Source organism: Poeciliopsis prolifica, unplaced genomic scaffold (genome assembly GCF_027474105.1).
Source record: "Poeciliopsis prolifica strain line A6 unplaced genomic scaffold, Auburn_PproV2 SCAFFOLD003, whole genome shotgun sequence".
In the NCBI taxonomy this organism is placed as follows: Eukaryota; Metazoa; Chordata; class Actinopteri; order Cyprinodontiformes; family Poeciliidae; genus Poeciliopsis; species Poeciliopsis prolifica.
In genome coordinates, this window is record NW_026562378.1 from 9,157,784 (window position 1) to 9,181,093 (window position 23,310).

At 37.4% G+C, this 23,310-nt stretch overlaps 1 protein-coding gene across 2 annotated transcripts in view; it reads left to right on the forward strand.

The window, feature by feature from the left end:
* Nucleotides 1-14,010, forward strand: part of kif21b (kinesin family member 21B) — a 63,728-nt gene extending 49,718 nt beyond the window's left edge. For both annotated transcript variants that reach the window (XM_055026982.1, XM_055026984.1), the window contains 3 exons: nucleotides 893-1,063; nucleotides 5,058-5,257; nucleotides 7,754-14,010. In XM_055026982.1, the coding sequence (XP_054882957.1) occupies nucleotides 893-1,063; nucleotides 5,058-5,257; nucleotides 7,754-7,802 (420 nt within the window). In that variant the 3' untranslated portion in view covers nucleotides 7,803-14,010. The remainder of the gene's footprint in view (nucleotides 1-892; nucleotides 1,064-5,057; nucleotides 5,258-7,753) is intronic.
* Nucleotides 14,011-23,310: the final 9,300 nt, after the last annotated feature.

The following is a 23,310-nucleotide window of genomic DNA, read 5'->3' on the forward strand; positions in this document are numbered from 1 at the left end:
CATTTCTGTTTGTCAAGACTTGGAACTGGAATTATAACCAGTTAACATTTGAGCTATGTTGCTGTGGAGAGCATTTGTGAACATCAGTTTTCAGGTCTTGACACAGATTGTTAGTTGGTATCAGATCAGGCCATTGACAGCAACATTTAAAGGCAAATATATTTGGATCTGAACCATTTTGTTACCTCTGACTGTATATTTATGGCTGTTTTACTGGAATGGAAACTTCCATCTCAGTTTGACCTCTGTTGCAGTTTCCACTAGATTTTCCTTCAGGGCTTCCCTGTATTTAGCTCTATAGTCCCACTAACGCTACCAGCTACAATATTTTCTGATTAAGAAAAGTATCCTCTCTTGTTTGACCATGGCATGTTCAGGGTAATTTGGAATGTTTTTCTATGTGTTGACTGAAAAGGTTTTTTCTATTTTTTATCTGACTAGAGCACCTTCTTTTTAATCAAGACTTCTTATGACTTCATCTCAAATCGTAAGAAATGAAGTTAGAACTAGTATAGGACTAGTGGTTATCCTACTTTAGATTTTTCTCTCCTGAGCTACAGATCTTTGCAATTCCTCCAGAGTTAGCATTAGTGTCCTTGCAGTTTTCAATGGTAGGACTGTTTTTTCTAACATACTCCTATTAAACATCTTCATAGCTTTATCCTTGACCTGATCCTTGATGCTAAAGCTGTTTATTCAGCAATGTTGTTTAAAAAAACTTATTAGAGAATGAAGGCTGCATAGAGGCAAAGGGCCCACACATTTGTTTTGTACTTTGTGGTTGAACTGTGACAAAATTTGAAATGGGTGTTATGAAAGCTTGAATTTTGAAAGATTCTGCATTAACTATCTAAGTGCACAACATAATGCTTCTTTCTTTTTTTCTCTTGAGATATTTGACGTGGCAGAAGGAACTCTGGGTAATGTGGGTCCCGCTCATAACTTTGAGCCGCCGCACTATGACGGCATTGAATGTTTGGCCGTGCAGGGAGACGTGCTGTTCAGCGGCTCGCGAGACAACGGCATCAAGAAGTGGGAGCTGGAGCAGCAGGAGCTCACACAGGTTTGTGTTGTTTTGCATGTATGAGGAGTGTAGCAGATGTGTGAGGAACCCCAAAAAATATATTTGTCATGTTTAATACATGTCAACAGCTGCAAAGTGATTTTTGAACAGAGAGCTACATGATCCTAGTGTTTTGTCTCCTGCTGACACTCAGAGGTTCACTGGGTTGAGTTAACAGGAGGAGGGATATTTTATTATCATGTGGATAATAATTCACACATTGAAATTAGAGGAGTACTTTCTTGATGAAACATGGCATGAGTCTGCAAGTTGAACAATGAGTAAGTCTTGAAGGCAATTAAATCCTGATTTCTTGACCCCCATAATTACAGGGCAATGTCCAGCCTGCCCCATACAGTCTGTGCTGCAATTAAAGGTCTAACAAGGTATATAGCTGCAGTAAGATTTCCCTTATTAGTTATAATGGTGAAGAACTGCATCACTACATAAGCATAAGCTCCTGATCAGTGGAGCACCTCTTTAAGTATTAGAACTTTGCTTCATCTTCCTGACTAGCAGGACTCTGTAAAATTCTGCACCACATCATTTAGGTTGAAAGCTCATAAATATTTACCCATTTATAGTTTAAATTCCTGCAAGCTGCTCAGAGCTAATCTGCATTTGGTAAGAGCAATGCGTGATTTCTGTATCTTAGGACGAGTGAACATGCATATGTAGATATATAAATGAAATCGCTCCATTTCTTTGAGACGTACTTGCTGGTATTATTTTTAGCAAGTACTTTACTAAAGTACTTGGACTTTACAGCTAGATTAGCCTCTAGCTGTAAAGTATAAATAAATTAAAGTGTCTGAGATTGGCAGGAATGAAATAAAAATGTTAGGTAACACTTTCAAAGTAGTTGCTTTATCCTACTGAGCTAAACCACAACATCAGAAAGCAGTAATTGGAGAGCGCTAATATAGAGAAAAACTAAACATCAAAATGTAGAATATACTACAAATAAAATGTTTATTGGTATACCTGTAATTACTTTAAATTTACCTTTCTGAAGTTAAGCTAACTACATCTTTTAACATTGTTTGCTTATTACTGGTGCCAATATATGACCAAAAAAGGCCTAAAAGACAAGTTTTTTGTTTTCTGTCTTGCCAGATGTTTCTCTTTTTTATGATTTTAAAAGATTTAAGTAAATAAAAATATCATCAGCTGACTTGTTCAGCCTGCTACTTGTAAAACTGTTGCATTTCAAAAATTTGTTTCATAAGAGAAGTCCTAAAAATTATTTAGCTCTCATGGTCCCTGTAATAACCATGAAGAACTGAGCAGCCAGTTGCAAGCTCAGCTGGTGGCCAGCTTCCTGCTACCCGAGTGATCCCTTCACGTCTCTTTTACCCGCAGTGTGCAGGTAGCCAGCGGTGTGTGTTGTCATGTGTAATGTGGCAGGAAAGTGGCGTGTCAACAGCGGGGAGCTTAAAGCCCGCTCACACCTCAACCACAGGTAGTGGTGGAGGAGCGTGTCTTTGTTCCTGTGATTCTCCACGTCTCCTGTGTATCCTCTGCTGTCTGTGTTTGTTAATAATGCATAATCGTACAGCTTGTGGGCGGATGTGGTTTACTCATTTGCATGCACATCACTTTCCCAGTTTGTTTTGCATAACTTCTGTTTTGCCTTTTGTTTATTCAAACAGACAAAGCCAAATCACAGGACATAATTATTTCTTTCCAGAGCTGGAATTAAATCATCTCTCTCTTTGCTACGGACTGTAGCATATGACCTTAACCACATTTGTGAAGCAGCCAACACTATTCATTTAAAGCCTTCCTGACTCAGCGATCTCTGTATAATTATGTAATGGGATCAAATTGTGGCTTTGGGTATAATAATGTAACATATTACAGTGGACTCTGAAGCTCTGCCTTCTTCAGGATTATTACTGGGAGCTCCTAAGCCTTGTCCAGCACCATAAAAAGAAGCCTCTGTTGTTCTTTTCCTCAAGGAATATGTGAAGTAATATTCTTATAATTACTCAAGACTGCAGTCTAGTGGATCCCACACTGCCCAACATGATGAATGTCCCAATATAGCCTTCCCAAACAGCTTACAGTGTGTATGCAGCTTTGCCGAGTAATAAGTGTTTATGTAACTGTTGTTATTACTGTGTGGTATTATTCTCTGTAAGGTGTTCAAAAGATTTGACAGATTTTCACCCTGATGTGTAAAGCTACAACAGAGAGTGTTAATGTAGATTTATCAGGTCTTCTTGTTCAGGTCGTTCTGCACCGTTTCTCAACATTTCTGTTTATGAATAATCATGGACCACATATGCTTTCCCTCCCTTGCCAACAATTGATAGTGAAGCCTACATTGAACTTTCACACAAGTTTTAAAATTGTTTCATTTAAGATGAAAAAAATGTACAGCAAAGAGTATTCACATCCCATTTCATTGTTACAATCAAAAAAATTTGGATATTTTGTGTGATATGCCAACACAAACTGTGCAGCCCATTTTTAATGCACTCTATCATCTTATTAAATATATTCTTTGTATTTGACTGTTGTCCTCTTACTCCCCATATGGGGCAGTTACCCAGTTAGACAGAAAAACATCCCCATAGCATGATGCTGCAACCACCATGTCTTCTGCAGAAATGGAGAGAAGTGTTGCATTTGGAGCAGCCAAAGATCTGCTCAATGTAAAAACAAGATAATAACAACAGTATGCCTTTGGTAACAATTCATGCACTTTTTCATTCAATTGTGAAAAGTACGGTAAATATATATTGGGATTATGTGTGTAAAATACATTAAGTGTGCTGTTGCCTAAAGATGAAATTAGTTTTGTTTTGTACTTGATCTATGGTTACCTCCTGGTGACCTGAAATTTATCTTTACCGGCAGTTCAGGGAAGGAAGGTGCTGCATTAAGATGATCTAACTTTACAGTGTTTTATTCTTTTATTTTTAAAATTAGAAAAAGCATGTATTTACATCTACAGGCAGATAGTAATAAATAAATGACATCTGTTGCGCAAGTCTCAACGATGGCAGATTGTGAAAAAATCTTTTAGGTGTATTTTCATTAAAAGCAAATAAAAAGCATGTATGAAATTTGGTGGTGACAGATGACAGATGTGCAAGAAAAAGAAGGGGATTAATTTAGGAAAGCAGTCTTCCTCAGTGTGTGTTCCTCTGCTCCAAGCTACCTTAATGTGAAGCCCTGGCGGCTGAGATGAATGCAATTATAGAACAACATTAAAACCCAAACTGTACGAGTCATAAAAGTTTAATAATGCCCTGCATAAAATTTAAATAGCTCTCTCTGTGTTTGCTCTGTGTTTTTGGGGAAAAGGGTGAACTGATTTTGTTTGACATCTTACCTCTGCAGTGATTTTTCACAGTCTTGTGTTAAAAAACTCAATATCCAATCAGAGTTTTTTTTGTTTGATGTTTCTGTGGCACTCTTGGATTTTCTCAGAGCAAAAACACAGCCTACGAAATAAAATGGCAAAGACGATTTGAGGGCAAAGATTTAACATATATGAACCATAATGAATCGTATTGTCAAGTAAAACTAAAATGCTTTTGGCTCAACCTGAGAATAAATGACACCAAGCTTCATGGGTCTCCACCTTCATCACCCGTTGCTGCAGAACAGACCTTCGTGTTGATGTGAGCAGATCGTTCCTTGCTTGTGAATTCTGTTTGAAGCCATTGTAAAACACACGGTGAATAGACGCAGTCTAAGAATAGCTGTAGCTCAGTCTAAAAACGGTCTCTAAAAACTTGTACTTTTATGTTGCCTAGCAACGACGAAGTGCACTTTTAATTCAAGGAACATGCCGTTGTTCCCAAGATAATTCATTTTTGCTCCATTATAAATGAAACACGGATGTGCATCTGCTGTTATTTAAGGAATGCAGCAACCCAAAAGTCGAGTGTCTGCTGCTGGATTATAGAAGTGAATGTCAGATATTTGTATTTTTATTTATTTATTCGCCTCCTAATGCAGGTTTGCTCTGACTTCACAGCAAATCCCGAATGCCCACAAGGATTGGGTGTGCGCTCTGGCCTACGTACCTGCCCGGCCCATGTTGCTGAGCGCCTGTCGGGGCGGCATGCTCAAGGTGTGGAATGTGGAAAACTTTACACCCATAGGAGAGGTCAGAGGTCATGACAGCCCCATAAATGCCATATGCACCAACTCCAGGCATATCTTTACAGCCTCCAGGTATGTCTCAAGAAATATATTGACAAACTGTGTCCTGTTTCAGCTCTATATAGTTTCTTGCAAATATGTTGACAGCTATTGAACGTTTTTCACTTTTTGCCCATTATATAGAGCACACACTTAAAGCTTATATATATAAAAAAATATATATATATATATTTCGTGGGGGGTCAGAATTTGCATTACAATCAAGAGTCCAAAATGAGCTTCAAGTTTGCTGGTGTAATGTCACTCAATGTAAACTAGTAATCACTTTTGCAAAGGACTTTGTTAGAAATGACCCTCAACCGGCATTTTCTTGTTTCCAGTTTGTTCATGCATGTAAAATGATTTGTAGGTAGTCCTTTATTGAAGTCTTCTGGAAATGATTTAATGAGAGCTTTGGAGTTACAAATGCCAAATGACATAAAGTTCAAATTTTCATCAATATAAAATGTTAAGATCAGAAGTAAAAAGATTGCCCTTTACCTAAAAGGTAATCTTTCTGTGGAAGACTGAATCATTTCGAGAGCTAATAAGCAGCTCAGACCAGAGTTGCTGAGAGTGTTGAACTGCAGCTTTGATTTCATAATAGTGTGAAACAAAGAGGGTGCTGGTTTAGCTGTCTGGGTCGTCTTCTCCCTGTCTTCTTTCATCACGTCTTAAACTTTATTAATCATCTCCTGTTGTTCTCTTGCTCCATCGCCATCCTCACTACGACCAACTGTTTCCTGTCTTGGACCTCCACACTTTGCTTTTCTCCTCTCGCCTCCTTGTACTCCTCCTCCTCCTCCTCCTCCCGTGGACCCCAGTGACTGCAGGGTGAAGTTGTGGAACTATGTGCCAGGCTTGACCCCGTGTCTTCCTCGTCGGGTCCTGGCCATCAAGGGCCGAGCCACCAGTCTCCCCTGATTGTGTCCTCTGCACACCGAACCTCCTTTCCTCTGGTATTCTCTTAGCCCATCATTCTTTTCTTCCTGTTGTTTGTTTGTATTTTCCCAACTTTGAAATTTTTTCTCCTCTGTATCTAAAGTCCTCCCTTTTAATTCTTTTTCTTTGTGTTTCTGCCCTGTTTTTCATTTTGTGCTCTTTTCGTTTTTGGTTTCTTTCAAAATCCTTTTCTGCTTGGCTTTAAAGAATCTTTTGTTTTACTTTTTGTAGTTATGTTTTGTAGGTCACTTGCCACATCAAGGACAACAGGAAATAACAATCTCAATCCAATTTGTTGCACATACACAAATGTTTGTTTTTATGCTGTGTATGTATCATTTTGTTTCATACTCCACTTTTAGCAAAGTAATGAGTTGGTGTCGACTAGAAATTTAAAGGCAGCAGATCTAAATATTGCGGGAATCAATCACTTCTACCATTTTTCCCTTTGCTCTTGGATAGAGTTGTGTTCACATGGCATATGTAGTCATAAAAATTTGAGTTGCTTGTGGTTCTTCATAAAATTTAATGAAACGGACCCTTGCAGATCTGTATAGAGCGCCACGCAGGCACTGCAGGGTCAAGCAGATGGGGAACAGTGCACTCATCATCTGTGTAACCCCTGCAGCTCGCTGTTGTCTCTCCCTGCCCACAGCTGCATTGATCTGATACACAGAGCAACATGCTCAATACCTCGCTGCCTCACCTGCTGCTTGCATCAGACAAAATTTTGTGATGGCGACCCAATGAGCAGCTGTTGTAATGGCATGATGTCCAAATGCTGTATCTGGTTTGAACACTGCAGTGTGAAAGGGAACCAAACTAAATGAACTTATGAAAGTTGCCCAGTCGAACAAAGCTTCCTGGATAAATACAGGGTGACATCAGCCCAGGTTTTCAGTTCATCTGGAAGTTGATGTTTCCCTTCTGCTCACACACGCTGGCTGACAGAACTGTCAATTGTCGGCATCTTTGTTGCCGTTTTGGAGAAACCTTCAGATGCAAACCATCAGAAGGCTCTTGCATGAAGAGAACTGGACAGAATCCAGTTATAAACCAAAAGCCTGTATTGTTTGTCTTAAAGGGAACAGAGAGGCATATATTTTTGCAAATTAGCAAAAGTTTGATTTAAAGTTTTTCAGTTAAAGTAATGCAGAGGGGATTTACATGGATTAACTGTTCTGTCTTGAAGTGCATTGTGTTACTGAGTTCAAACTTCTCCAAACAAACTAATGACAGATTTGACCTGATTTACGAGAAGATTGTGGATGAGTATGTGCTAAAGTGCAACAAGAAAATGAAACTATACTCTGTTGTTTGAGTTTAATGACGATGCAGGGTAGCTTTTTAGTGAAGAGTCATTGACTTTGAGAAAAATGTTTTTTCAATTATGTGTGTGTTGAGCATGTATATTAGTGAAGTGCACTTTGAGGTATGCGTCTTTCTAATTTGACCGATGCACACCAGTTGTTTGGGAAGGCAGGACTGCCTGATTTATCTTCTGTTATTTTTCCTCCATTTGTTGTGCTCTCCTTGCTTTTATTACTTCGCTCATCGTTCCTCTTCTCTCTCTCTCTTCCTCTCCAGCGACAAGACGGTGAAGATCTGGCTGTCAAAGGTGTGGAGGAAGAGGTGAGAAGCAAAGTGACTGTGTATTCTCTGTCAGCCATCTTGCTGCAACAGCAGCCGCTTCCAGCGACACAATGTGACGCCTCAGTCGCAGTTTCCAAAGCAATCAAGGTGTGGATCATGCAGAAAAACGGTGGACCGGGAAGTCAAGAAATATGCCTTTCAGAATTTTTTTTTTACTGCCAACTTTCAAAGTGCCATTCTGCTGTGGTGCTACTTGGAGATAAATGTTGTCAGCCTGGTGAAGCGTCCGCCAAGCAAAACAATTTCTCACCTGACATGAAAACAACCACCTACAGCCTGGTACTAAATGAAAGTGTCCTTCTGTTCTTTCACCAAGGTTTCAGGCAGTGAGAGATTAATCTGCTTATGTATCTGCTGGACTGCAGTATTAGGGACTGTCTCACAAACATTTTGGCTGCTTAGAAACTGAGCACATTAAAAAATCATGTCAAATGGTCATGGCAGTGGATCGGTGGACTACTGCTCAAACGTCACTGGAAAATTACAGACCACTCCTAATTGGCATCCAGTTTTAGCAGTTGTATGACTAATTGTTTGTCATGTTTGTGTTTTTTTTTAATCATAATTTCTAATTTATTGTTTTTCCTACCTCACTCGTTTTGAACTCTGACCTGAGGTGGGTAAAAAAACAAAAACAAAAAAAAAAACAACAAAAAAACATTTTTACAGGTCTTTGTGTGGAAACACTTGCTGCTTTCTGTCTCAATTAATCACTATCGCTGTATGGATGCGTCCTGTGCGGGCCCCCTGGCAATCACACCGTCTGGTTGCAGAACAGATATGGAGGTAGCGTCGGTCCGGCAGGACCTGGCTGAATCTCCTTATCTCTTCTGGAAAGGCTAACTGCAGCCAAAGTAAGAAAAAGACATGCAGTTTGCTGACAGCATGAGCACTCCTCGAGGAGATGTGTGGCAGGTATTACACTGCGGCCAAAATGTCGGATTGTAATGCTGTCAACCTGCAGAACGGGTGCCGTTTTTGCCATTTATCATTCAAAGCTCCCACTCCAACATTTTGTCTCTTTCTTTTTTTAAGGTTGCGCTTCACACTGACCTTACTTTGGAGTCCACCTTCTTTCCAGCTTCTAAACTTCTCCCAGAAGCCAATTTAATTAGAGCTCGGCTCTTCCAGCTGCTTTTCAGGCAAGATTTCTTGTGTGAAAGTAGGTCATCACTGAGAGGGATTCTTTTCTTTCCCCTCTTTATTTTTTTTTTTGATTCCCAGTTTTCTTCCACCCACCATTTAGCTGCTACACTTTCAAGCAGGAATAAACTTCCTGCGCCTGTGCACTGATGTACAAATCTGTTTATGTGGCAGATTAGGCGTGTGGGCAACACGCACATATGCACATGCCACGGATAAATAAACAGTCTGAGAAGATGTTTCGGCTATCCGTCTTGTTTGATGCGTCTTGGCATCTTTCACTGTGTTGATTTAGAGTCTCCATAATAACACAGAGACATGCACTCTAAGGGGTTGCAGCATGCTCTAAGTCGGCTCCATTGCCTTTTGGTTGCCTGACACCTCCCAATACTGAAAATAGCTCCACATAATTTCATTATATCCTACCTTTTGCTTAACACTCCATCAAAAGAAAAAAAAAGAAAAGCTTGGACAACCTTCAAGCTTCCTATCACTCAAATGTCTTACTCCTTAATTAAAAAAAAAAAAAAATATCATCAGTTTATGTCTGCTTGTCATGTTCTGCTTAGCAATATGTTTTGAAAAACCATGTTTTGCTCATTTGGTGCACTTTTCCTCGCAGAAGACCCAGAGTCGAACAGTATGTAGTTGAATTATGAGTGATGCTTGCATCAGAAAACTGAGTTCAGAGGAGAAAAAAATAGAAAAAACAAGTTTCCTGTTAAATGTCCTGCTGCTGCTTCATGTGTCCAACACGAATCTGAAGCTGCTTAAACTTGCCAAAAGCAATTTTCTTGGTTGTAGTGTTCTGCTTAGGGGAAAAAACATGATTATTCTAATAAAGCTTTGTCTTGAATAATATTTTGCTATGATTAGAAACTCAGGTATATGTGGAAGGATGATTTAAAACTTCAGTCATAATGTGACCCTGCGAACTAGCTTTTTTTCTACCAACCAAATGCCTTGTTTGTGAGAATATTATTATTTTTGAACAGAAATGGTACTATCAGTGTTTCATACCACTTTGTGAAATACTCATTTTCCATGTTTCACTTTTCCATTTGATGCCCTTTACTTCTTATCTATGTACTGTGCCAGTTTTACACGGCACCTTCCCAAACTGGTCAAAACTGAATGCCTTGAAAATGTGCACTGATATATGTTTTTTTTTTTTTTTTACCATAATGACATCTTTAAAATGTGTACAGTATGTAATATATGTACGTAGCTGTCCTGTAAAGCTGGAGTGACTGGTACATAACGTGGTCATTAGCAGGGTAATGAACTTCCACAGAGGAAAAGAGTAGAAAATCTTGACCATGAATCTGTTGAGCCCTTCACTGCATTTTTCTGTGCTAATTGCTCTTTTGGACTTCTGCTTGTTTTTAGAGGCTTTGTAGATCCACAGCTTTAGATAAGCTGCTGCCCATCGCTTGTACATTTGCTAAGGGTTTGTAATGTCAGTAGTGTCAATTGGTTGATTTAACCTCTTCAAACATTGCTGTTCAGTGGGTGACTTGGTTTTCTGTATGTTGCTGAACTAACTGATTATTTATTACCATTGACATGGTTGTTTTTCCTGGACCCTGAACAGTTTGCCAAGAATAAGAGTTACTCAGAAAATGCAAAGAGTTTACGTGGTGCATCTTAATAGATTTAAATATTATTGAAAGTTTAAACTTGTAACCAATCTGTGCATTGGTTACAGGTTTTATCCATTATCCATTAATTTTGGTGATTGTACAATTACCTCAATCATTTGATTGGTATGAATTTTATACTCCCACATTTTTTTCACCCATTAATGTACTTTGGTGCAGAACTGTTTGAACAGAGACCTTAACTGGAAGTGACAAAAAAAAAAAAAAAACTTGTCAGAAAATTTGATATTTTATTTTAAAGCCAATTAAAAAAAATTATTAATCTAAATCTGTTATGGTCATAAGATTGCATATTTGAGAGTTGTTCAGCAGACAGTCCTGGACAGCCCCAGTAAGGGCCTGAAGCCCTAACAGGTCATTTTTAAAGCTGCATCAGTAATGGAGTTAAAAAAAAAAAAGAAAAGCAACATTCATAACAGATTCACAGAATGATATATCAAGAGTTTTACTTTTAAAAATTGTTACGAAAAAACCTTTTTGAAGATATTCTAAGCTATTGAGATGCACATTTTACTGTTTTCTATGGACCCCAAGCTCTGACACTTCAAACTATTCAGCACCACCCCATTACTTGATGTGTAAATAATTGTACCATATGATTTTTTTAAAGCATTGTAGCAATTAATTTGAGTTTAACTGACTTCTTTCAGTTCAGTTGGTCTCAGATTGATCTCTGCAATTTAGGATTCACGAGCACTTTGGAAAACAAACTTGCTGCAAACACTTTACACATTGTTTTCTAGATGTAGATGAAGCCATGTTTTTATCTTACCTTATCAAAAAAATTGCAGACATTGTCCTAAAAAAAAAGCACACCTGTTTAAATCTACTGTAGGTTTAGAAGTAAGTTATCATGTTATGTCTAAGAAATATTATATGCTGGAAAAAGAAAAACAAAATGTAATCCTAGCTTTCAGATTTGCTTTTTAATCCCATTTTAGGACATAACACAACTTTATAGATGCTCAGGAGACTTTATCTTCTCTTTTGTAATTGTCTTGATATTCAAGTTCAGTTGTCAATAATAACCACAAACCACGTTAAACTGTTTACTACGCAATCAGGAATGTATGCTAATCTTGCTAATTCTGATTCATGCAATACAAAATAGGCAACTTCTCAAGAATGCTGGAAATATCTTAAAATATAGGAATGAGGAAAAAAAAAAAAAACTCAGTATGCAGTGGAACAGTCTACCTCACGAGCTGCATACTGCAAAGCAAAGTGCTTAAATGTCTGGTCAAAAAAAGAAAAAAGCTTGGGAATTGATGAAAGCAACATTGTAATATAATTTATCGAACTGTCAAGGAAAATTTCATCCTTGGTAGATCATGCAAATTTATCCAAATCGCTCATATTTTGGAAAACATTAAGAGATACTTGCTTTTACAGGTTAAGCCTCCCAGAGCATACTGCAATAAGAAGTAAGTAGTAGGTGGCTTTGAACGCAGCATGCATTTATTTGTTTAAATGCCCAACACTGGTCGCCTCCAGCTCAGTGTAAACCTCAGTATCCTGATTTATTGTCAGTACACATAGCGAACTCCACTGTCTGGAGAAGCACAGTCATTTTCTAATAATAGCATGAGAAACCTATGTTTAAAGGTTTGGACAAATACAGATGCACCAAAACAGAAAACATCTGATGAAAGGGATATTTAATTTGTTTTAAGGTAGGGTCGTGTTGAATGGTTGACACAGTTTGGAGAAAAGTGAGAAATTCTCATGGGCGAAATCAAGCAAAATGCTGCACAGGCTCAGTAAAGATGTATGTCATTCATTGTCTGAAATGAAAACAATATTCCTATTTTAGATGGCATATTTGTTATGAGTACACTTTTGCATGTAGAACTTGTTTACGTTGCTGTTTTCATTGTTATGCTGACTGTGAGGTGGAGTTTTTTTTAAAACGCTGCCAATCAGCTAAATCGTTTAGGTCTGGAATTTTGGTATTAAGAAAACATTTTTACCTGTTAGTGAAGTTTTAAGAATAAACTGGGAAAGTGTGGGTTTTGTTTGGAGAAACATTTAGCTGCTTCAGTTTCTATAGAAACACAGAGCTAAGGTAAAAAAATAAAATAAAATAGTGCAAACGTTAGCAACATCCGTTAGACATTAATTCCAGAGTGTAGAGGTTCTGTGGAGTTGTCATCACTAATGGCTCCTTTACATATCATAACTCCATGAGCTTGTAGAAAAATTATGTAAATCCTGAGTGTTGGATGACTAACAAGCTATGTAGATGTTTTAGCTGACTTTAGCTGTTTTAAACAACTTAAACTCAAAATTGCTCATATAAATGTGAAACGATGTTTTGTCTGCAACATCACAGAGACCTCAGAATGGTGCAGTTGTTTTTTTTTTTCAGCTGATGATGTTACTGACACAAAAATCAAACGCTTACAATTCCCACACTGACCCTAATGGACCTGGCAAGTTGCTGCTAGATCAATCAGCTAGATGGATCCAGCTAATTAAAACCTACAAATCCACAATGTTACCTCACATAGCAATATCAAACTCAACACTGGCCTTCTGTGAAATTGTAGGAAGCTTTTTTACTCTGATAAGATAATCCCGGGTGATGCTGTGTCCAGTGATTTAAACATTTCCATTTTTAATTGTTGGAAATTCCTAACATCAGCTCAAAAAAGGGAAACTATCTCCAACTACATTCTGACATACTTAGGACTTATTTTCCAACAGGCTCACAATGATATGTTTCTACAAGAAGTAAGATAGCTTTTACTGATGAGTAAAAAAATCAGGACTACCCTGTTAGGTAAAAAATAAAAACATCCCACAAAGGTTGAGTACTACTTGTATGGCAGGAAGCTGATTTTGAATGTGCCTACTATTGGTAGTGTCAGCTTGATTCTCTCATGATAACTTCAGCCTGGTTTTCAAGACTAAGGTTAATCTCACTGTTGTCTACTACAGGCAATATACTGACTCCTCAACTGCCACTAAACAACAAACCCACTTAGCACAAACCAACTATCCCTTTAATATTACCCATTGCCTAAAATTAAATTAATTAATGGCATTTACACACCATCATGTGGGCTCTTGATCGAGAGAGCACTTGGCTACTCTGTCACACTTCAACACGCATCTTCTCTTACAGCTGCTTCAGTAGATTTCATCCAGGATCTCGTGTCATGCTAACACAATGTCAGACGATGTATGTGAAATATGTACACTTAGGATAAAAATGTAGGTTCAGAGGCAAGGTGTGTCTCCTGTTGCACACACTAAGCCCTCTGTAGTGTAAATGTGTGTACAGATTTTATAAATAATTATGCATGTAATGAAGCCATGTACAATTATTTGTGAATAATGTAAATAAATATTTAATGAAGAATCCAATAAATGAGTTCAAACCAATTTCTGTTTTTTGGAAATTTCAATTTTGTTTGAATATATTTTCTTGCTTTTTGTAACCAGATATTTAAATACATTGTATAGCTCTATACTGTCCAATATAAGTGAAGTTGGATGTTTTTCCAAAATTACTTATATAGGATAAATCTAGGAACAATGTAGATAATAGCATAAAAATATTTAATGAAAATTGAAAGGGTATGGTAACATTTATGAAAACATTTCAGTTTTGCTCTGCATTATTTTAAGGTAGATTTTTGTGCTCCAATAATTAATGTAAAAGATGTAATATTTTAACTATAAAAAAAGCGCCATTTTTATGATGGAGATAAATGTCTTTATAATCAGATTAAATGGTTTATTTTATAGTAAATACCTAACTGTGTTTTACATAACTTGATATGAAAGCCGCTAACAACATAAAATTCTGTTTATCTTGTATATCACTTTGGATAAGCAGACAAACCCACCATGAAACGTGTCATGTACATATAGGAGGCATTTCTCATCCTGGTGCATTTCTTTCTACTTCAGGGGCAGAAATACAGACTCAAATCTCATCAATCTTCATTTCCTTTGCAAACTCTGATCATTAACTTGTGTCAGGCTGCGCCTGTCTCAGCCACGATGGGAGACGCAAGCACTGTGATATACGATGGCCATTAACGTCTCAGAGGAGGCAAAACCCATCTGAAGATGCCTGTGACAAACAAACAGCCATGCACAGAGCCAGTCACATCCCAGCTGCATGTGCTCCGACTGCTTTCTCCAAAAAACAAACTTCTGAAAATTCACTTGAATGCATCTGAATCTGTCTGTCTCTCTCACACTCACACACGGCGTTCCACTATCCCTGTGTGTGCAAGCTGATCCGTCAGTGTCTGACAGACAATGCCAGTCACCTTGCAACTTCAAAAATCTTAAGTCTTAACGTAGAGAAAAAAACGCATCCATCATTCTTCCGGTTCATTTTTACGTCAGTATTTCTGAAACTGTTTTTTTTAGGTCATTTTTTCACATAGGTCAGAACTTTACATACACAAATTGGGCAACTATACAGCATTTACCAAGCTGGTTTTTATCTGTTTACTGTTGATGTGCTGCTATTGATGTGCTGCGATTACCAATTTGACTTTGCAAAAAAAAAAAAAAAAAAAAAAAAAAAAAGCTTATGTTAAGTCAGATTGGATGGAGAGCATCCCTCAAAAGTCTTGGCGCATATTCTTAAAAACAAATAGATTTGCACAAATAGTTTTTTTTTTTTTTTTTAGGATTTTTGTTGCCTTTGAGGACTTTACTTAACAATGAATTGATAGGAAAGTGTGTTGTGAGAGAGGAAACACAAGGTCCAGGACTTAAACCAGGTTGAAAACCGAGGCCTCCATACATCATGCACTCTTCCCCTGATGCATTTCAGGTATGTGACAAGCTTTGACTCCAGTCCCAAGTCCATTTTCCTTCTTTCTATCCACTCTGAGCAGCTTCCATGCTGCTGCTCAAGAAAGTCTCCCCACAGCATGCTGCAGCCACTACCATGTTTGGCATTACAGATGGTGTGTTCAGGCTGTTGTGCTTCTATGAATTAAGTTGATCGTAGCTTAAAATTGTATGTTTTTCTTAGTTGATTTAACTTAAGATTTTCACGTTTTTAGTAAGTTGATTTAATTTAAGATTTTACCTTTTTATTAAGCTGATTTAACAATCTATGTAGGCAAGCTAGACATGTTTTCTCAAGCAAAGAAAATGGATTAAATTTAGGTTTTCTCTCTCTTATCCATCATAAGTTGGAGTTCTAACATATATTGAAAACTTGGGTAATGCAGACAGTTAACTTGATTACATCATTCCAACTGACGAAAACCCATAATTACTTTCATGCGAGGTTTTAATGACTTCTCCTTACTGTCTGTACTATTTTCCGAAAAAAGTTGTATAATTTTTTCTGCACATAAATCATAACTTTGCAAGCAGATTCTGTTTAAATTGTCTTTAGGCATTTTGTTTCTATGAGGCTGTCACAACAATACATAATTTGTTCCCATTTTTTAAGTTGCATCAGTAAGAAATGTCAATGAATTAGACAACAACTTGACAGGCATAAAAATAGTACCTTTGCACAAGAGCTATTAGCTGAAACTCTGTCATGGTGTATAGTAGATGGATCAAGAGAAGGATGATGAATCTCTCTCGGCTATACAGTATGTACCATTTTCTCTTTGGCTGAAACTATATTTCAAGACTTTATGGCATGCTATCTTTTTAACACTTTGTTGACTGAATGTCACACCGAACTGACGTGCAAATCCTAGTACATCTAAAAAAAATTTGAATATTGCTTAAAAGCGGCATTTTCCTTAATATGCAACAGATTGTGTACAAGAGGTGTACATATTTCCAAAAGCAACTGCAATAAATCTGGAGTCACTGATGCCAGTCACTGATCACCTTTATTTTGAGTAGTAAACCTAACTTTATTAGGCAAACATATACGCAAGCCTCCTTCTCAGAGAAATAACTCGATTACATCCTGACTGTATGACTTGAACTCACAGAGGACTTCAGTACGGAGTAATATAATAAACAATGCCTCAAAAAAAAGCAAAGAAAAGAAAAGAAAAAGTCTCCTACTGAGCCTCAGATATACAGCAAGCATCTGTACAACTTTTGAACAAAATGACAACAGAGCAAATAGCAGTTTAATCCCATTATGCCCTCACTCTTTGAGTCCGGGTTTGCACACACAACCCTCTCTGTGTTACCAGGCTTAACCACATCAGAGGATTACACTGTCATTCATGAACACAAGAGGATAATTAAAAAAAACACACATGGTTTTTTTTTTTTGTCTTTGAGAATAATTAATCTTCTTTTGCTGATAGGGTGTGGAATATGTTAAATATTTGATCAAATGAGCCATCTGTCACTTTAGGAGAGGTTTCCTGAAGTGAAACTGATAATTAGTGGCACTGTGTTATTGCAGACTTAATTAATACAATAGTCAAAAGCAGAAGAATTAGGGTTTATGTTTACTTGTTGAATTAGTTTAGTTTCAGAGATGAGACTGTGCAAAAGTCACAAGACTCACAGCAACTCAAAACCCGCAACTTCCTGTCTCTTGTTGACGTTTGGTCAATTTGTTGCCCCGAGATGCTTTAATTATAATGATCGACCAAGCAATTCCAACAAATTCATTTTAACTCAAAGTTTTGTCTGTTATGTATTCTGATTATATTCACATTCATATTCTTTTGAATTTAGGAAACCTACAAGAGTGAATCATAATCAGATGGCCAAACCAAGAAAGCTGTTTCAGTCACTTCTTTTGTGGTTGAGTGAACTAACGTCCATAATTTTTATAAACAAGAATTGCTTGAAGTTATTTTGCATATTTTTTTTAATGTTTAATGAGTCTATTTTTTTGCACAAGGAGAGGAAAGCAAACAGAAGGAGAAAATATGTGTGCAAGAAGCATAAAATCTGAGCGGGCGAACACAGATTTGATGGAGAACAGAACATATCTGACAGAGAGCAGAAGTTTTGGATGCAAGAGTTACAGAAATTTTAAATCCTACTCTTACACTGAACATGTAAGTAATTTCTTATCTGACATTTGAATCACCCCATTTACATAGAGCCTCAAAAATATGGATAAATTCCAGCTTGTGTTGGGATAAATAATAATCTGAATTCTTTTTTGATGGCATCAATGAGCAGTGGGATAATTCTAATAATATGGGATATTTTATAACTATGTTGATTAGAAATTAATTTAAAATATCGTTTTTTTCTAATGAGAAAAATTATAAACGCTTATGTCCAGCATTTATTTACTAAGACCCCCAAATACATTTGTGGTGCAGCTGCCAAAGCAAAAGGGATTCATGAAAGATAAGAGAGAAGGATCAGCATCCATCTTTGATACTTTGTAAACGCAACACTGTGTCAGCTGCAGCGTACTGTTGCATCACATCTCGCCTCCTATACACTCTAAACCCCCAAGAGGTTTAATAGATGCTTCAACACATCATGTAAAGAAAATCTCTTCATGTGTAAAGCGTTTGTGTCAAAAGCAACTGGACATAATTCCTTGGCTGCTGCCTCAGAATACATAGGAGAAAATTAAAAGTCAAAACTATTATCTATAGAAGCAAATAACACTGAAGTGCTCAGTCAAATTACATTTGTTCTCGTATATGTATTCTTCCACGTGCAATCTGTTCCACATCTCTTCTTCTTTATCGCTCATTTCTTTTTCTTTTTCACTTCCCTCTTTGTCATCTCTCTCCAGGGCAGGAAGTTGTAGGACACTAAAGCTGTGAGGAGGTAGGTGGCCATGCCGGTGTATCCTCCTAACGCCAGACACAAGGGCTGCGCCAACACAAACAGGCAGAACACGTTCATCGACGCCCCGTCATTCAGCTCCACCTTGTCCTCCTTTGAGGCTTTCATCACTCCAAAGAAGTAGATCAGCGCCACAGCGGGGTAGAAGGCAAGCTCCACCATGCTGGTAAACAGGAAGCACCCACGCACTCTGGAATGCTTTAAAATGAAGGTGCACAAGTGTTAAGAAGACAGCTTTAAAAGACAGAGAATTTTCAGGACATACACTCACCTTGCTGTGATTTACACCCTCTTCCAGGCAGAAATCCCTTGGAGGTGTAAAGGTGGACGTGACAGGGAAAACAGAATTGGACCTTTGATCCTTTGCCATAAAAATACTGTGAAACATTACCTACCTGCTGGGCTCCTTATCTAGACATTCAACCCTTTTTACCAGCACAGCAACATGCAATAACTATTTTATTTAATTTTTAATTTGAATAAATCCAGCTTATAAATGCTCCACCTGTCCAAACCAGTTACGCCGCGCTTTCATGTGCATCTTTTCAGAATGACAACCAGCTTCCTTCAACAGTTGCATCAAAGTAGCCGTCAAGCTTCATTACAACTTGGTTTGTGTAAATAACATGTCATGAATTGATCACGCTGTGGAAACTAGAGCATGTACTGCCTTGTTAAAATGATTCTCACCACTTGAACTTTTCAACAACAAGGAGCTTTGGTTTATTCTGTTTGAGTTTCAAGTGATAGACTAACAGGATGTAATCTTTAGTTGTTAAGTGAGAAGAAATTAATTAACCCCTTGACTGTCACCCCCATATCAGTTATATTGGTCAGTGGGTCAATCAATGACTAACATTGACTGAATCCTTCCTCTTGCCTCTGATTGGTTATTTCTGGCCATATACTGTGATGATAGTTTCATCACATATGTATAAAACATATTTTAGTTAAAGTTATCTACTATGGCTTTAAGGTTTATGTTTGTACCCTGACAAAATTTTGATCACGCTGTGGAAACTAGAGCATGTACTGCCTTGTTAAAATGATTCTCACCACTTGAACTTTTCAACAACAAGGAGCTTTGGTTTATTCTGTTTGAGTTTCAAGTGATAGACTAACACGACGTAATCTTTAGTTGTTAAGTGAGAAGAAATTAAATAACCCCTTGAACGACTCCGCAGTTTTACTATACATACAATAAAGTGCTTAAGTGAAAAAAGACAGGTCGTTAAGTGGAAGGATTCAAGGAACGTCGACTTCAAATTTGGTGTTTTTGTTGCTTTTTGGAAGAGGATTAGCTTTCATGTAAGGAGATAAGAAGCTGAAGTCATGGTCATATTCCTCTCTGTTCAGCCAGAGCTCAGGATTAAGGAAGTGGACTGTAACAAAGAAACATCTTGGTCGGGCCAAATAACATGCATTCATGTGTCATTGGAAGTGCTTCATGGTAGGATCCCATTATCAACTGAAATCATCATATAATGTCGACTCAAAGGACATTTGTATTATCAACTAAGTTTGGAAACATGTTCTTTTAAGCTATCTTTCTCTTCTAAATAATGTTATTGACTAATAGGAGCCATTAGTGGAAACATCAAGGAGAAGTCTGGCTGTTTCATCTTGTTTTCCTGTGATTAACAAACCAAATGAGAATTTCCTCATTTAAGTCGGGATCTATTCCATCAAAGCTTCTTAATGTAGGTATAATTTTAATCATGCAATTGGAGCTCTCAAGATTTAGATCAAAGCCTTAATAACGCAATTTCAGCAATCACATTTCATGGTAAAAAGCGCCGCACTTTCACACAAGGTTTATTAAATACATTTTACCAATGTTAAATAGGACTCATTCTTTAGCCTTTTGGCGATGTTTCTTGCTGGTGCTAATAAGAGGCATAGTTTTAAAAAATATGCTTTCAGGTGAAAGCCGAATAAATATATATGGAGTTAAATTATTCCATCAACTCTGAGTCAAAGCTGAGTGCTTCCTTTGGATGTGTTAAAAAGTCCCTTATGGGGTCATAGTGTGGGAGGATTTCATACCCCAGCCAGTCAATTTCACATTCCTCCGTTTGCACTCAGACAGAGCTTGCACAAATTTGTTGAAAAGTAAACTTTCACCAGACATGCTTGGCTGGAGAAACACCAAGAACCAAAGTGTCCAGGCAGCATGCTCGCTTTCCCCAACGATGCTGCACTTTATTCAAGACTTTGCATAAGCAGCTGCTTTGGATGAACCAGCCTCTGACTATCTGATTTTGTTCTGTTGTTTTTTTAAATGAGAATGAGCTCATGAGCAGATCTGGTCATTTTCAGTTTGATTGCAGCTCTAACGCAGCAGAGTGTTTGAATCTCTCTGGGGGTCCTGTTGCACCCTCGGGACGCTTTGGCACCTGAGCCAATCACTGAGCCACAGGTTCACCACATGGGCAGGACTCGTGTGTTTGCTTGCTAGAGTCAAAGGAGTCCTTCATAACAGCTTCCTTTGTGATGTTTGCCACCTGATGAGGAGGGGGTTTGATTCTGGATTAAACCACTGGCCCACAGAGCAGGATTACTCTCTGGGAGGGAACATGTGGCCCTTTGAACTGGATTTTTCAAACCTCTTCCTTCTCTACAGGGCACAGCTGAGAAACATACTTGCATCGTTCAGAGAGAAACATACAGTGCAGGTCAGAAGCTTACATGCTCTTTTTATCAGTATGGAAGGTGAATTGATTTGGGCCCTTTTGTGCATTTATTTCTTCTTTTTATGAGTGGTTTCACAAAACATTGCTCTGAAAATATTTAAAAGCAAGAATGGGCTATTGAGGGTTAACATATTTTTGTGGCTGTTCTCTATTCCAAACAGGTTTAAAAATATACACACATGCTCAAATATATATTTACATCACCAGAAATATTTGACAGTGTTTAACAAATTGCAACAAACTTTGTTGCCTTCAACAAGATTCTGGTGTAACTCTGCTTGGATGTTTGACCATTCTCCTATCAGTCATTGATTTGCTGCTTTCATTTCTTTGGTTGCTTCCATCAATATCTGACATTTTCAACAGGTTTCGTGTCAGGGCCCACAATGTTAGCTGTCTTTTCCCATGTATATGAAGGTGCCTCCCCTAAAAAAAATCCAGTAAAGTTTTCTGATGAACAGATTTCCAGTCATTCTACTTTGTTTTGATAATCACACAAGTTTTTCTTTTCGAAGAATATTTCATATTATAAAATTGTTTCTGACTGCCAGTGTGATTTTTATAGCCACTGTTGTTGGAATGTATTTATCCTAAACAAATTGACCAGTCAGGTTCAGTTAGTGTGAAACTGGATGAAAAAGGATTTAAAAAATAATCTAAGCACACGCAGATGTATTCATCCTTTTTGCATTTTCCTTTTTTTTTAAATCAGAGTTTTAATAGCAACACTTCAGATAAAGATCTGTAAAGACTTCTGAGAAAAAAAAAAGAAAAAAAAAAAAACATCTAACCACTATCAACATTCCCATTAAGCCATTCCTTTTAAAGTTCAGATAAAATCACTGAGCTCTCCATAAGTTTTATGATGCAGTTCTGGTTCACTAAAGCTAATGTTAAATTAATTAAATGCGTTATTTCTATGGGCTTATTACAGAATTTTCAGACACTCAGGTGTCGCTCTCTAAATGTGATGAAAGATCTTTAAAGGTCTCTGTTAACATTTGATAACACTGTGCTCTGAAATTATGTCAGCTTGTTATAAGGTTCTGCACTCATTAAGAAATGGGAGACAATAATTAGTTATATCGCAAAGATGCAACTTTTTATCTGTTGCAAAGCTGAATTTGTTTAACTCATGACAGCATCGTAACACCAAATAGCAGCAAAGCACTCAAACGACTTTCTGATGTCAAATTTGGTGTGAAAAAACGTTTTCGTCTCAGGACAGCTGGAAATCCAGTTACTTCAATTAACAGCCAAGCAAAGCTTTAAGATTGCATGTCAAAGCACAAATAAACTGATAAGATACAGTATACAATGTTTGAAACTCCACTCATAAAAAAAAAGAACAATGCAATCAGATGTTTACTTGACAGGACATTTGTTTATTTTTGCATAATTGCTGCCAGAAAGGCAATATTTTTGGATGGCATGACGCAAGTAAGAATAAACACTGTAATTAGTGCTGAGAAAACTGCAGGAAGCCGGAGAGAAAAGGACTGGGAAGCAGCAGAGGATACATTTGAATCCCCTATGGTGTTATTAATGTCAGCAGCTGAGCAACGTGTTGACCACCTCCTGGTCCACTGCTGTCGGATGACAATAGCATTTAAACCGACATCTGCTTTGGACTTGCTTTCTGTTGAAAATTTGACAAGAGACAGTAAATCATTAAAAGTAAAAAGTCTTTTCTAATTTCTTTTTACCACACCTTACCAGACTGCGGTGCTGGCCGGTTTGGAAACCGTGACTGACTGAATCAATGCACCAAGGTTACTAGTGTTAATGATTGCTAATCATTTTGCCTTCATTATTTTCAAATGTCAGCTGTTAATTAGAAAGCTGTTTTCTATACGACTGAGTTCTGAATGTATTTTCTGCTGAAGCTGATGACAAAGAGTTGCAGTCACTCATTTGTTACACACCTTTTAACCTAAATAATAATAATAATAATAATAATAATAATAATATACTCTGTTATAAAGTTCTTTTTAACAATAACAATTTGCAACACAACAAATCATGATCACATAATTCATGTTGGCTTTCATATGATAGAGAGCAACATCAACTTGTGAAGGTTGGAGTATGACTTTTTGTTCTTTCTAAAACTACAATCTTGAATAGTATGTTGTGAACTTAGATTTAGTTCTGTTTACTCTGATTTCTCCAAATAAAATTAAGTATAAATAACTGCCTTTTCACCTTAGTGTAATTTGATCTCAGTATAAATACATTTGTTCCACAAAAACCGCATACAAAAGTGGAT